Below are 15,640 nucleotides of genomic sequence, written 5' to 3' on the forward strand. Positions count from 1 at the left end.
GCCAAGGCGGGTGTGTTACGTGGGGGAAGAAAGTCTCCAGGAAAGGAAAGCCTCAGCAGAGAGGAGAGGCTGAGACCAGAGAACCTTGCTTGTCTGTCTCCCTCAGGCTTGAAGGTCCCCACCACCATCACTCTGACCCTGCGTGGCCAGCCGAGTAGAATCACCACGCTGAGCCCTATGGGCTCAGGAGCAGCCCTGTCTGAGGAGCCCACCTCCCAGGTGCCGCCCTGCAGCTCCCAGGTGAGTCTGCCTGGAAAGACTGAGGACATGGGCTCCAGGATTGGGAAGTTTGGGGCCAGCCAGCCAGCTGACAGAAGGAGCTGCTGCTGCACTGGACTTGGTTCAAATCCAGACTCTGGGGTTTGTAGCTTTGTGACCCTGAACAAGCCCTGGGCCTCTTTGAGTCTCCTCTTGTGTAACACTCCCTGGATGTTGTGAGGATTAAAGTTGTAAGTGCATGTGTGAATACGTTCCCGTGTGGAGCGGCACCTGGTATGTGATAGTTTTTCCCTCTCCATTCCTTTCTCTTTCCTTTCTCTGTTTCATCACTCATAAGTCATAAGTGAAGCTCGTGGCTAATACTCTTTCTGTTACTTAACGGTTCGCCAGCACCGTGCCTTCCCAGGTCTTTGCTGTCTTTATAGCACAACTTGGTTTTTTTATACTCATCACCACCCAGAAAGTCACCATCAGGTCCTCTTAGCTTCTCTGGTTTCCATTGTGACCTTTTGGTTAAAATGTAATCTTAAAACAGTGATCTGAGAAGCCACCCAGAGATGGAGATTAAATAAAACAAGTACTTTGAGTCCAACGTTGTTTACTTCTTCAGTACCCACTGTTTCAGCCAAGCCTTGTCATGTGTGGCAAGTGCCGTGCAGCCTGTATGACTGAAGACCTTGCTGTCCCACCTCTCCTGGGGTGGGATTGGCTCTCCTGCCAGGTGACAGTTCCTGAGCCCTTCCAGATGTTCTCTTCCCCTTTAGGGGAAAATACTGCACAGACATTCATTAGGATCGTAAATACCCCGTTTTGCAGAGGGCAGGAAGACTATTTGCTTATTTTAAATTATTCTCACATTACAGAAATAACAGACTTTAGATAGAAAGTGATGCTACTCCTTGAAATGATTTGGTTAGTAGCTTGCTATGAATTCTCCCAGATTCTTCTTCCTATAAGAGTATATTTTTTATTTTGGACAAAAGTAGGATCACAGACTCTTTCGTAGCTAGACTTTTTTATAAATCACGCCATGATGTGTTTCCCTGTTGGTTGCATAGGGACCTGTCTCTCCTCTCAGAAGCTGCTGTGGGTGTGTGGAAGCCTGCAGAGCTGGGACATGTTGTGGTTTTGATACTATATGTGATGCTGTGGTGAACACCTCGTTTATGATTCTGTGTCCCTCTGGGCCAGAGACTAAGCAGTGGAAGGTGAATGTGCCTGCTGATTGCTCTTCAAAAAAAGTTGTTATGTACAGTTCTTGCCACAGTGATGAGAATGCCTGTTTTCCTATACCTTTGTCAATTGTGAAACATCAGTATTTTTAATTTTGTTAATTTGATGGGTAAAAAATGAAATAGTGTTTCAATGTATATTTTCCTGATTACTTAGGAAGCTGTATGTCTTACAGAGTTGCCTGTCATGTTGTTTGTTTATTTGATTTGTAGCTGCTTTATATATTTAGATGTTAATCCTTTATGTGTTATACAAGTTACATATACTCTGTTCCGGTCAGTAGGTTATCTTTTTTCTTTCTTTTTTTTTCTGTTGAAGTATTTAGTGTTTGTCTTTTAACTTTTACTTTTGAATCTTTTTGTCATCAGAAAATTTAAATATTTTATATAATGAAATCTTCAACTACTTCTCTTTATGGCTCCAAGGTTTTGTGTCCTAAGAAAGCTGGTCCTATCACAAGAATATAAACCGGTTTTTTTCTTTTTCTGATTTTCGTTGTGGTAGAACATTAGCATAGAATACACTGTTTTGCTGATGCTCGGGCAAACAGCTCAGTAGCATTAAGTGCGTTCACATCACAGTGCAGCCATCGTCACCATCCGTCTCCAGAGCTTCCCCGTCGTCTCACACTGAGACTGCTCTTTATGTTTTCTTAGAAAGCTTTTGTTTGTTTCCTTTAGTTCCTTAGTCCTCTTGGAGTTTATTTTTGTGTGCTAAGTGAGGTAAGGGTGAGTCCTTCCTCCACTGAAATTCCAGTAAAATTGAACTGTCTCTTCCCACACTAGCTTTCTGTTGTTTGATAATGCTCATGTTAAGGAAATGTCAATTCTGTTTCTGGCTTGCCAAGATCATCTTTGTTATTTTCCTTTCTCTCGATAAATAATGTTTTTTGAGTTTGGTCCATTGACGTTTTATAATCAAATGAATTGAGTAAGCATTAATGTTTCCTTTGGTTCAGTTACAAAGGTGAATTGCTTTGTAGATTTTCTGATATCAAACTGAATTCTAGGTGAAGGGACTTGTTCAGTATTTTCTGTTTTCTTTTTGTACATTACCTGATTTATTTGTATTTTGCAAGCAAAGGAAGCAAGAGCTTTCAAAAGAGAGCAAGGGGCAGGTGTTTGGCCCAGGAGTAAAGATACCAGGTGAGACAGTCACAGACTTTATTGGAGTGTCTGGGTTCTAGTCCTGGATCTGCTCCTGGCTCTGTCTTTCTGCTAATGTACACCCTGGAAGGGAGCAGAGAGTAGTTAGGTCCCTGCCACCCACGTGGGAGACCTGGATTCAGTCCCCAGTTCCTGGCTCTGGCCTAAGCACAGCCCCCTGCTGTCGCAGGCATTTGGGGAATGACCCAGCAAACAGGAGCATGCTCTGTGTCTCTGCTTCTCTAGTAAATAAATTATTGATTTATTTTTAGTTTGAAAAAGAAGGAAACTAAGTGTTTTGGAGGAGAAACATGCCTTTTTAAAATTTGCTTTAATTTTATTCATGGTTTTGGCCTTTGTGTTTTATTAGGAACGTTGGTCTGGTTTTCCTCCCCTCCATTCCTTGTGTGTGTGTGTGTGTGTGTATGCACACGTGCTTGCACCTTCCTTGTTCAGTTGTGTAAAATGGTAGTTCAGTCCTTGCAGAATGGGATGGGAAGGAGTTTATTTTTCCTCATGCTCTGTAGTGCAGAAATGATGGCTTCATTGGTGGGTTGATGGGCCTGTTTTAGGTAATCCTCACCTTTGCTGGGCCGTGCTGTGACGACCAGAACTCAGACCAGCCTGGCCCCTGAAGTGGGTGGTCCTCCTCAGCTCGCTGTGGCGAAGGGGTGCCAGGGTGGGAGGGAGCTGAGAGGAGGACAGAGGCCATCCAGAATCCTCCTTTTCCATGACAAAATCGAAGCACAGAATAGAGAGGCCTAGCCTTCTGCCTGATGGCGTTCACACCAGAGACTTGTTTTCATCTTGGAAAAGTGGGTCTGTGGTTACAAGGAGGGATCGAGGAGTGACTGCTGCTGACAGGTGTTACTAGGTGAGGCTTGCTAGCTCGAAAGCTGCTGATGGTTACCTCAGGGTTCAGACAGTGTGCGGCTGAGGAAAGAACGGTGACTGGACTGGGCTCTCTTCAGCGAGCTGTGCAGTCCTGGCCAAAGCACCTGGCGCCTCTGGGCTTTGGTTCCCTCAAGTCTGTTGAGGAAGTTGTGAGTTGGTGTTTGTGGTGGCAAAGGATCCATATCAGCAGGCTTTAGGAACATGAATTTTTAAATGTGGAGAAACCACCATTTTTGATATTTGTGAGACAGTTGGAAATTTGAACACTGACTACATAGTTTTTAGTATTAAGGAATTGTTCACTTTTTGTGTGTGATAATAGTATTTACGTTTAAAAAATACTCCTTTTTTATTTTGGAGTACATGGTATAATATTTATGAATGAGGTGAATTTTTTAAAAAAATTGTTATAAACATCAACCAGACTTCCTAAAGCCTATGAAAGCACAGAAGTGTCTGTCTGTGTTGTTTCTGGCACCGATTAGTACTTTGTGTTTTCCTACAAGAGAAAAACTGCCGCAGGAAGGGGAGTGACACAGCCCATGTTCTGCCCTGCACAAGAGTCCTAAGAGTGGACTCCCTGCCCGTGTCACAGCTCTCTGGCCTTCCTGTCCTGCTGGCCACACTGTGACCTTGTCAGACTGGCAGGCAGGCAGGCAGGGGTCTGGCTGCAGCCCTGCAGCTGCCCTAGGACAGTGGACTGAGGCTCGAGGGCCGTCTGTGCACAGCCCTTCTTCATTGCTCCGTCTGCATTCGCAGAGGATGAAACCTAGACAGCTGGGGAGAGCACTGCTGGGAAGATGCCACCCCTCTCTGACTTGCATCTTTCTTCCTAAGCTGCAGTAGTCAGCAGCTCTTGGCATCCTCCACACACCTACAAAACATCCAGGACCTTAGAGCTTAAGTTGTCAGAACATCCTTCTCAGTCTGTCACCCTTTCAGCTCATCTGTTCCTTGTTCTCTGCATCTCCTTCCCGTCTCGTGCGTGCCGACCTTGTGGTTGAGTGCACTCTGCACTCCAGGTGCTCTGTCTGGGACATGTCATTTAATCTTCACAACGGCCCTGGGAAGCAGATGTGTCTGCATCACACAGGTGAGGGAGAAGGCTGAGAGTCTGAGCTACTTGCTCTAAGAAGTGGTTAGGTGTCTGAGCCCACAGTCCACGTTCTGTTAACCACTTGACTGCAAGGACACACGTGTCCTTGTGCATCCAGCTTCTTTCCTGTTACGAGTGACTTCTTTGGAATAAATTCTTAGTAGTGGGATGATGGGTCAGAGGGGCTGGATGTGACCTGGCAAAGCTTTGACCTTGTTCACTGCCTCTTCCGCCACAGCGCCTGCCTCCAGCACCCTGAAGATGCTGTGTGATATGTCCTCCTTACCGGTTGGTGATGGCGGCCTCATGGTGGGCCCTGGACACATATGTGGTCCTGCTGAGCTGTCCAGGTGTCTGAAGACCTCTTTAAGACAGTCATTTTTGCTTTCTGCCAACTGTCTTCAGGCTGGGCCTCTGGGTCTTGTGGAACGTCGGGCTGAGAGATGTCGCGCCAGTCAGGGGAACGCCACCCTCCAGGATCTGCAAGTCTGGTTCCTTCAGTCTCCAGCGTCCTCAGTAGATCTGGCTGTGTGTGGGTCACATGCACATCTTCCCTCCATCAGCTGTGATTTGACCCAAGTGTCACTGTTGGGCTGCACCTGATAATGGAGTGTCCTTTTGGAATGCTGTCCTGCTGCTGCACCCTGTTGGGAGGAGAGAGCCACGTGGTCTGGGCCACAGGAGTAGTTACAATTGAGAACCGGGATCGTCCGGGCCCAGCAGCTGCTGGGTTTTGAACATCATCGTCCCCTTCACTGGCAGCCATGGGAAACTCCCTCTTAGAAACCACGTCAGATGCTGAGTGGCCTGCTGCGCCCTGGGAGCTCTCTGTCTCTGGCAGTTTTGTAACGAAGGCAAGGAGAACTGGACTGTCATCCTTCAGCCCTTTGGGCACTGTAGATGTGGCAAGCAGTGGTCACCAGGAGGTGAAAGTGAACCCTTTTCTGTTTTTCACCATGCTGTGGGCAGTGCCTGTGCCCAGAGAGCCTGCAGGTCCGGAAGGGCTGAAGAGGAGGAGTGCGAGAGCAGAGGCAGTTGCTGGCAGATTGTGCCAGGGAGCCCTTGCTGGGAACAGCTGGGGCGTGGGACTTTGATTGTTGCACCTGAGGAACTGGTGAAGCTGGAAATGAGAAGTAGAGTTTTCCAAGTCAAAGGGAAGAAACTCCAACCCTCAAGTCCCGTCTCCAGGGCCTGGAGGTAGAGCAGGGACAGACGGCTGAGCTAACGTCCTGGCTGGCTCAGGAAGCTGAGGGCATCCGGACAGAGGCTACACTTGGATGTTTCTGTTTGTATTCTGTGTAACTTTTTCTCTTCCTCTTTCAAAGTGGGAAGATTGTTGGCAATGACTCTACTGTGTAGGGCTCTTGGTACCAGCCTAAGCCCTGTAAGTTACGGTGCCTGGAAGAGGGGTCACTGAGGAACCCTGGCCCCGCCCCCTTACCTATTCACAACACTGTACACAAAGGTAGTTTTAGGTTTGCTTTGAGCCTGTCCCCTTGAGCACAGCCTCTTTCCTTCCATACTCAGAGTGTTTCCAGTCAAGGTGATAGGTAAAGCAGCCCCGGTGTGGCTCTGTTTTCTACATGATGCAGGCCCACAGTATGGCTCAAATTGCAGTCCAGGGTTCTGACCCACAGTGCAGTATGTATCTACTTCAGGCTACCTGTGTGCAGCCCAGGGGCCTCACCTGTGGTCTGAGTGGCAGCTAGGAAGAAGGAATGAGCAGAGGAGTCGCAGGCAGGTCAGGGTGTGAGGGCCAGGTTGGGGATCTGTGTGATGGGATGGAGGGGCACTGGTACACCACACCTTCCCTTCCTGACCTTTAGAGCTGGTCTCTGCAGTGATTCACACAGAATTAGGCTGCATTTTTGAATTAGCTGGTAAGTAACTGCTTTCTGAAATTCAGGAGGCATTTAGTGAATTTGAGGAAGATATGAAATCTGAAAGAGACATCCAGGGCTCAAGGGTTTGATAGCTTTATAGGCAGGTGAGAGTAGGCCTGTGAGGCTAGCTGAAGCTTTTAGAAATCACAGAGGGCCCAGAACAACCCAGTCGGGATTATGAGAGCAGCCCAGACAGTGTTGGAGGGGCTGCTCTGGAGAAATGCTGGGTCCAAAGGAAAACAAACATGTTATGCTGCTTTGTGGCAAATGCTAGCATGCTTCCCGTGGGTGACTTGGGATGCACACCTTGGAGACTTCTGAAACTGGAGAAAGGGAGCTGTAAGAGCAATGGCCACTCTTTACCATGGGGGCACAAGCTGTTGTCAGAGTCACATTACCCAGTTCCCTTCTCAGCCACACACTTGACAGTGAAAGGAGCCTTTACCTATCATAGCAGACCTGGAGTCCAACCTCAGAAGGTAATGCTGTTGGTGGAAAACGTAGAAGGATCAAGCAGGCTTTAAATTTTTGGACAAGAAAGCATGTTGGTGCCCCATGGAAGATGTCCTTGAGATCTCTTGAGAGGAAGACCTTCTGTTCATTCTTGGTCCCACCACTAGAACGGTCTTGGGCTGGATGGGTTATAGAGCTGAGCTCCTGTAATGGTGGTTCTTAACGTTAGTAAAAATAAAAATTTGAAAACTGAATCTTTGCATTGCTTCCATGTATTTTCCATTGACGTCTCACATTTATTCTGGTAACCCGCACTCAATGAAATGGGCACAGAAAATGCAGCAATGGTGTGGTAATGGCGGTGATCATCTCTGATGCCGGGGGCTTTGAGGTGGGTACTGTAATTCCTTTTATACACGTTAGGAAACTGAAACATAAGAAAGCTCATAGCAGGAAGTAGAAGAGCAGGGCTGGAACCCAGTGTCTGTTCTATTGTGCACTGTGCTGGAAGACAGGAAGTGGAGATCAGCCCAGGAGATGAGATGTTGACTTGGTCTACATGTGACTTTTTAACTTGTTTTCTGCCAGGCTAAGAGTGAGTGAGTGAGGCTGCTCTGGTTGGTCCCTTGGCTGGGCCTGTGTTCGTGGGTACAGTCCTTTGCCTTTGGTCCTGAGAGTTTAGTGTCCCTTTACACACCCTAGTCCCTCTCCCTCGATAAGTAAATAAAGAGAGCAATGACTTCCAACATTCAGGTTATTTGTGAACTTGTATCCAGAGGACCTATCCTGTCCTTAAATTCCAGGTCCCTACACTTGGCATGAGAGCCCTGTGGTGGAGCCCATGTTCTGGTGGACGGCTGGGAGCATCCAGTGCAGCCGGGACTGTTTCATAACCATCCCTAGTAGAGACCTGACAGGCTCTTTCCAGCTCTCTAGTCATTCCTGTGAGTCAGATGAAGAAAGATTGGAGTTTAAATGACAGCTGCTTTAAACCTTAGAAGGGAGAAGATCATAGCGCATGGTGATGCAGGAAGTTTTTGTTAGGTTTTCAGCTACCTTTAAAAATATATATTTATTTATTTGAAAGGCAGTTACAGAGAGGCAGAGAGAGAGAGAGAGAGAGGTCTTCAATCCACTGGTTCACTTCCCAGATGGCCGCAATGGCTGGAGCTGTGCCGATCCAAAGCTGGGAGGAGGAGCTACTTCCAGGTCTCCCATGTGGTCGTGCAGGGGCTCAAGGACTTGGGCCATCTTCTACAGGCCTTCCCAAGCCATAGCAGAGAGCTGGGACAGAAGTGGAGCAGCTGGGACTAGAACTGGCGCCCATATGGGATGGCGGCACTGCAGACAGCGGCTTTACCCACTACACCACAGCGCCGGCTCCTCATCTTTTCGAAACGTAAGTTTTAGTTTAGTTTAGTTTAGTTCAGTTGCAAGCAGCAACAACTGTGAAAGCAGATTTTTTTTTAAAAGATTTTATTTATTTATTTGAGAGAGTTACAGAGGGAGAGGCAGAGAGAAAGGTCTTCCCTCCATTGGACACTCAGCAAAAATACCGCAACAGCTGGAGCTGTGCTGATCTGAAGCCAGGAGCCAGGAGCTTCTTCCCAGTCTTCCCACGTGGGTGCAGGGGCCCAAGCACTCGGGCCATCTTCTACTGCTTTCCCAGGCCATAGCAGAGAGCTGGATTGGAAAAGGAGCAATCGGGACTAGAACCGGCGCCCGTTGGGATGCTGGCACCACAGGCGGAAGATTAACCTGCGCCACGGCGCCAGCCCCTGTGAAAGCAGATCTTCCCAGTGAGTGTTCTTACAGATAGCCGCACAGCGTTTGCTGCTGTTTCATGGCCTCAACTGACTTGGACTTCCTGATTCTGTAGTTCTGACTGTGGTCACAGGAGTTTTCAACCACGGAGTCCTTCGTGGGTGGCTGGTTTGTGTATCTAGTTCAGATTCTGACAATATAAGCTTGACCGGCTCAGCCCACTTCTGGGTTTGCTTTTGTCTCTTCCCACCCAGTGCAGTACTAGTCATATTACTGCCTTCCTAGTAAGAGTAGGGTAAAAAGGTAAGTTAACACATGTTGGACTGTTAAGGTATGTGTGTGTTTTTAACTCAGGGGTGCTGTAGAGAGGTCTGTGCACCCTTCAAGTTTCCCCCACAGCGTGTGTCTCAGATAACTAGGATGATATCAAATCCAGGAAACTGCATGGGTACAATGAGTGTGTATAATTCTATGTCATTGTATCTCTAAGCACAGTCAAAATACAGGACTTCCATCAGCACGGGGACCTCTGTTGTGAGAGTCCCAGCATCCTCATTCCCCGCCAGCTTTCCCAACCCATAGAAAGCACTGTTCTCTTCTGTCTCTAAGTGAATGATATGTAAGTAGAGCCCTGCAGTGTGTAAGGTTTTTAAGACATCTTTTCTCCATTCAGTGTTGAGTCCCCTAGTGCCCATCCAAGTTGATTCTGTGGTATGGATATACAGCAGCTTATGTAACCATTTACCTACCGAGAGATTTTGTGTGTGTGTGTGTGTGTGTGTGTGTTCCTGGATGGTGCCGAGGGACATTTTGTTTTTTACAGTTTGGGGCTGTGACACGTAAAGCTGCTCTGAGCAGTTGTGTGTAGCTTTCTGTGTCAATGTTCGTCTTCATCCCCCTGGGATAAACCTCCAGGAGTGAGTCACGTGGTAAATTTTTGATTTTTAAGAATCTGCCTAACCGTGACTGTACCGACAACAGTAAGGGAGATCTAGTTTCTCCACATCCTTGCAGGGTTTGATGTTGTCTCTGATTTTTTATCTTGGCTCTCCTAGGAGGTTTGTAGTGGTATCTCATTATGTATGGTCTCTGAAATTTGTTGAGATTGGTTGATGGTCAGAATATGATGATGTGTCTTGGCATGTGTTCATGAGTGATTGAAAAACAGTCTATTCAGCTGTTGTTTGATGACATGTTCTGTGAATATGGTTAAAAATCTGTTGGGCGATGGTATAGTTGAGTTCCTGTATTATTAATTTTCTCTCTAGTCATTCTATCACAGTTGTTGAGAAGGTGCTGTTGAAATCCCTGTCATTGTAGAATCGTCTGTGTCTCCTGTCAGTTTTTGCCTCACAGGATAACTGTTCTGTTACTTTGTGTGCACTCAGGATTGCTGTGTTTCTAGGTGGATTTCATTATATGATGTCTCTCTGTGTTCCGGCTCATTGTCTTTGTCTATTTCATCTAATGTTAACATAGCCACTCCTGCTTTCTTATGATTAACATTTGTATATTTTTCTCTTGCTTTCAGCCTTCCTATATCATTATATTCTAAGTGTCTTGTAGACAGGTTGCAGGTAGTGTGGTTTCCCGCTGCTGACCTTTGTGTTTTAATTAGTGTTTTTAGACTGTTTCCGTTACATATAATTACAGATATTTTGGGGCTTAAGTCTGCCATTTTATTTTTTGTTTTCTGTTTCTGTATTTTCTGTCTCCTGCCTTCAAGTGGATTACTTGAGCAGTTTTTAAAAATACCGTTTTGATTTTTCCATAGTGTTCTTGAATGGCTTTTGTATAGGTTATTTGAGTGGTTGCTCTAGGTTGTTACATTACAGGGGAAGGAAACACCTAGCCCATGGGCCATATAATGCCCTCAAGATCGCGTGATCTGGCCCTGCCAAGGCCACTGTAGGCAGGACTTGAAGCTTAATAAATTTATAGCAGGTTGATTTTTGAGTTGATAATTTTGTATGGTTCACAAGTGATGTTCTAAATATCTAGATGGCCCTTGGGGGGAAAAAAGGTCCCCCGGCTCGCTCCGCCCCACCCCGCATTGTATGTACGTAACTCAAGACGGTCTCCTGGTATCCTGAGTGAAGTGGGGAGGCCTTCCCTCCCTGTGTGCCCCTTGACTCTCCCACTTTGGAAATGATTGGCCAAGTTCCCTAAGAACCGTGTTTGACGGCATCACAAGTTTTGCCTCAAACGACTTAGAAAACTCATGAGAAAGAACGTCTGTCGAAGTTACCCACGTTTTTGCCCCTCATATTCTTCCTTCCTTATGCTTCAAGATTCCTTCTGTCATCTCCTTTCTGTTCAGAGAACTTCCTTTAGCCCTTCTTCCAGTGAAGTTCAGCTGGCAATAAATTCGCTTAATTTCTCTTTGTCTGAGAATGTCATAATTTCCACTTCATTGCTGAAGGACATTTGTAAATGCATTTAATTACTAGAAAGGCAGAGTGACAGAGGAGAGGGGAGAGAGAAAGATCTCTATCCACTGGTTCACTCCCCAAATGGCCACAGTCAGGAGATAGGAACTCCATCCAGGTCTCCCACATGAGTGACCGGGCCAGATGATGTGGGCAATGAACATACTAATTTCTTTTTTAAAAAAGTTTTATTTTTAAATTTTTAATTAATTTTTGACAGATTAGATATGGCTTATAGATACATTTCTAAGAACATAATGATATTTTCTTTCCCCTTTCTCCCACCTCCTTTAATTCCTTTTTTTTTTTTTTTAAGATTTATTTATTTTAAAGCAGAGTTACAGAGGTGGGGGGCGGGAGACAGAGGCAGAGATATCTTCCATCCATTGGTTTATGCCCCCAGATAGTCACAATAGCTAGGGCTGGGCCGGTCAGATGCCAGGAGCTTCATCTGGGTCTCCCATTGGGTGGTAGGGGCCCAAACACCTGTACCATCTTCCACTGCTTTTCTCAGGCTGTTAAGCAGAGAGCAGGATCAGAAATAGAGCAACTGGGACATGAACCAGTGCCCACATGAGATGCTCCCGTTGGCAGACGGTGGCTTTACCTGCTATGACACAGTGGTAGCCCCCATTAAAAAATTTATTTACTTATTTATTTGAAAATCAGAGCTACAGAAAATATATTGATTTCTAATTTTCCACAGAAATATAAATACCAAAGGAGAGACTAGAATTGTGCACAAATTGGGGCAGAATTTATTTAACAGTGAGGGAGTAAACATACATTCACATGCGAGTGTGAACCACCACACACAGAAACAGCCATCATGAGTGGACTGTAGGGTTGCCCACAAATGAGAGGAAGCAAGTATGGTACCTCCAAGCAAAAACGGGAGTGATTTAAGTCCAAGTGCAGCCTGCAGCGCACTTCCACCTTCCACCTCGTTTTGTAAGGAAGCGGGTGGCTCCCCAGCTGGCCATGCAGGCAGGACGGGTTCTCAGCAGATGCCGTGGTCCCAGGTGCCACAGGTGCATCTTGGGAAGGCGGGCGTATCAAGTTAAAGACAGCCTTGCTTTGCAGGGGTACAAGAATTGCAGCTCACCTGAACTTTACCTAGTTACACCATATCGCAAGTACTCGGGCCATCTTCCCCGCTCTCCCAGGTGTATTAGCAGGGAACTGGATCGGAAGTGGAGCAGCCAAGACACCAGCTGGCGCTTTTATGGGATTCCAGTGTTGTGGCAGCTTAATCTGTTCAGTGCTAGCCCCTTGAAGGATATTTTTGTTAAATACAAAAGTCTGGGTTCACCATTCTTTTGTTCCATCTTCAAGTTCACCAGTCCTTCCATCCGTCCCCTCTGTTCTAGTAAGCCCATCTATTGAGTTTTTCATTTAAGCTATTTTTCAGTTCTAAAATTTGTTCTTTCTATCTTGTTATTTCTTTCCTGAGGATTTTTGTTTCTTTTCATTTCTCTCAGGTGTGTTTGTAATTACTCATTGGAACATTTTTTATGGCTATTTGAAAGTCCTTGTCAGATAATTTTTTAAAAGATTTATTTAAAAGAGTTATAGAGTTCAGTGAGGGGAGAAAGAGCACTTCTATCCACTGGTTCACTCCCCAAATGGCTTCAACAGCCAGGCCAGAGCCAGGAGCTTCATCCAGGTTCCCCGCAAGGGTGCAAGGGCCCAAGGCCTGGGGCCATCTTCCACTGCTTTCCCAGGCACCTTAGCAGGGAGCTGGATGGGAAGTGGAGCAGCCAGAACTCACACAGGATGCCAGCATTGCAGGTGGCGGCTTTACCTGTTTTATGCCATGATGATGGCCCCTCTCAGACAGCTCTAATATTGGTCATCTCAGTGTTAGTATCCGTCAATAATCTTTTCTTTTTAAAAATTTTTTAAAATGTATATAAAGGGAACAAATTTCACGTATTTATACAGTTCCAAGTTGAGATTTTCTTAGTTCTACAAATGTTCTCTGAGTGCTTTTGACTGAAAACTGAACATTTTTGGTGTTTCCTGTGAGAATTTGTATCCTATTTAAGCCTTGTGTTTCAGCAGGCCTCGTCTCACACATGTTGCAGGGTAGAAAGGGAACTGCTTTGTTGCCGGGTAGGGTGGAAGTCTGGATCCCCACTTGGCTCTCGTTGGTACGGGCAGGGGACAGGGACAACTCTTTACCCCTGGATAGAAGTGTGAATTTTGGTTTCCCACTGGGCCTCTGCTGGAGCCAGCCTGCTTAGAAAGAGTAGAGTGGGATGGGGAGTGCCTTGTTAGTCATCTTTTTCTTATTATTATTTTTAAGATTTATTCAAAAAAGATCTATTTACTGTTTCACTCCCCAAATGCCTGCAACAGCCAGGGCTCATCCAGGCCAAATCCGAGGGCCAAAACTCCCATCTTGTTCTCCCACATGGGTGGCTGGGACCCAAATAAGTGGGCCATCATCTGCCACCTCCCCGATGCATTGGCAGGAAGCTGGATCATAAGTGAAGTAGTCAGGAGTTGAAGCAACACCCCAGTATGATGTGCCAGCATCGCAGGCAGCAGCTTTAACCCACAGGGCCATAACGCCTGCCCCCAATTCCACATCTGCAACAGCAGTTGGAGTTGGAGTCACCCTCTGCCAGAGTTTGTGATAATCCAGGCATCGCCCATGATCCAGCACAGTCTTCACAGCCTAGACAGTGAGTTAAACGGAGGCGTGGCAGGCATTGCCAGCCCTACCTCTTTCACTTCGTACATGGGTACTCTTTTCTGCCATCTCCCTCTGGGTGCAGTATTGCTACTCAGAAGCTTCCAGATTCAGGAAGTTGCCAAGTTTGTTCTAGTTAAGCCTTCAGAAATGAGGGTTGCAACCACAGGGATGGAGTATAGCTGTCCTGGGCCCCCTGTCATTCAAAATTGGGCTGCAGTTCGTAGGAAACATGGCAGCAGGAAGCAGAAGCCAACAAGAAGTGGAGTAGAAGAGGCAAGTCCCTTTCCTCCAGCTTTGAACCTTCCAGTGCCCTCTTATTAGCAGAGCCTACTGGGGAAGCCTCAGGCAGAGCCGAAAGATTTGCAGGGCTGCAGGCCCAGCATCATGAAAGGAATAGGGGGATAGCTTTGGAGCAGAGATAGCTATATAGGAGAAAGAGAGAGAGAGAGAGAGAGAGAGAGAGAGAGAGAGAGAGAGAGAGAAATACAGTAGCTGAATAACTGGCACCTTTTCTCCTTGTTCCTCTATCAAAAACTATTTTTTTGTTTTGTCAACTCTGCTGCATTAGACCAACAAGTGATAAGCATGGGAGGAAATCTAGATGTCTTTTGGACAGCATGGCTGGCCTGCAAGAGCCCAGAATAGAAGGTTTCCTGGCTCTGCCCTCGCTGGGGTCCTCTGGGCCCGTGCACGGGCGACACCGAGAGCTCCCCCGAGTTGAGATTCTCCTTGTCCTCAGTGCCAGTGACTGGCACACTCCTGGACTTCTGTTCCCCGCTCAGCCCTTCCCCCGTGGCCACCTTCAGCCTGCGGGCACTTGTTCTCCTCCTCCTCCTCCCCGGCCTTTATCTCCTCCGTGACCGCCTCTTGCACTTCCAGGACTTCATCCTCAACAAATGCTGGGCGCCGTGCCAGCTCCCGTGGCAGAAACAAAGGCACCAAAGACGATTTCTGACCTCAAAGACCCCCACAGATAAAGCGGCTGTCCCTGTCCTGACCGTGTTGCGCTCTCCAGAGCTATTTCCATCGTCTTCCTGGAACTGCCCCCTGGCCGTGACCACCTCCCTTTCTGGTCCCTGGACTCGCTGATCCTAAAGAGGAGACCGAGTCCACCCCGGCTGCATTCAGCACTGCACAGATCTCTGCCAGGCAGCACCCTCCCTCTGCGTCTCCCTGATTCAGGGCCTCATTCCCCACATCCTTAGTACTGCTACGCCCTGCGCTAATCTCCCCTCCGCCTGTAGTTGGTGGGGTGGTGCTGTTGTGTGTCATCTGCCCCAGAGGCTTTCCTGGCCTTCGCCTTTCCACCAGTGCTTACTCGGTCAGGTGTAGGCTTGGCCTTCTGTAATTGGATCTGAACCCTGAATGCTACCCTAATTCCCCACTAGGCTTTTCTGCTAATTCTTTCCTTTATGGAACCCGTGGCTTTCTGCCTCCTTGCCCACTTCTTACCTCCTGAAATTTTCTTCTGGACCAGCCTTTTTTTAAAGATTGAATGATTGGAAAGGCAGAGTTACAGAGAGAGGGAGAGATAGAGAGATCTTAAATCCACTGGTTCACTCCCCAGATGGCCATCATGGCCAGGGCTGAGTTAGACTGAAGCCAGGAGCCAAGAGCTTCTTCCAGGTCTCCCACGTGGGTGGCAGAGTCCCAAACACTTGGGCCATCTTCCGCTCCTTTTTCCAGGCTATTAGCAGGAAGCTGGATCGGAAGTGGAGCAGCTGGGACTCGAACCAGCGCCCATATGGGATGCCGGCATTGTGGGTGGCAGCTTTACCCGCTACGCCACAGCGCCGGCCCCTTGTACCAGCCTTTTATCTATT

At 47.2% G+C, this 15,640-nt stretch overlaps 1 protein-coding gene across 12 annotated transcripts in view; it reads left to right on the top strand.

The window, feature by feature from the left end:
* KANSL3 (KAT8 regulatory NSL complex subunit 3) overlaps positions 1–7,177 on the top strand; it is a 45,905-nt gene extending 38,728 nt beyond the window's left edge. For all 12 annotated transcript variants that reach the window (XR_011386484.1, XR_011386483.1, XR_011386485.1 and 9 more), the window contains 2 exons: positions 107–240; positions 4,826–7,177. Coding sequence is in view for 9 of the 12 variants with exons in the window: in XM_070068779.1 (XP_069924880.1) it covers positions 107–240; positions 4,826–4,846 (155 nt within the window). In the remaining 3 variants the exon portion in view is untranslated. The remainder of the gene's footprint in view (positions 1–106; positions 241–4,825) is intronic.
* The last annotated feature ends 8,463 nt before the right edge of the window (positions 7,178–15,640 follow it).

Source organism: Oryctolagus cuniculus, chromosome 2 (genome assembly GCF_964237555.1).
Source record: "Oryctolagus cuniculus chromosome 2, mOryCun1.1, whole genome shotgun sequence".
Taxonomy (NCBI): Eukaryota; Metazoa; Chordata; class Mammalia; order Lagomorpha; family Leporidae; genus Oryctolagus; species Oryctolagus cuniculus.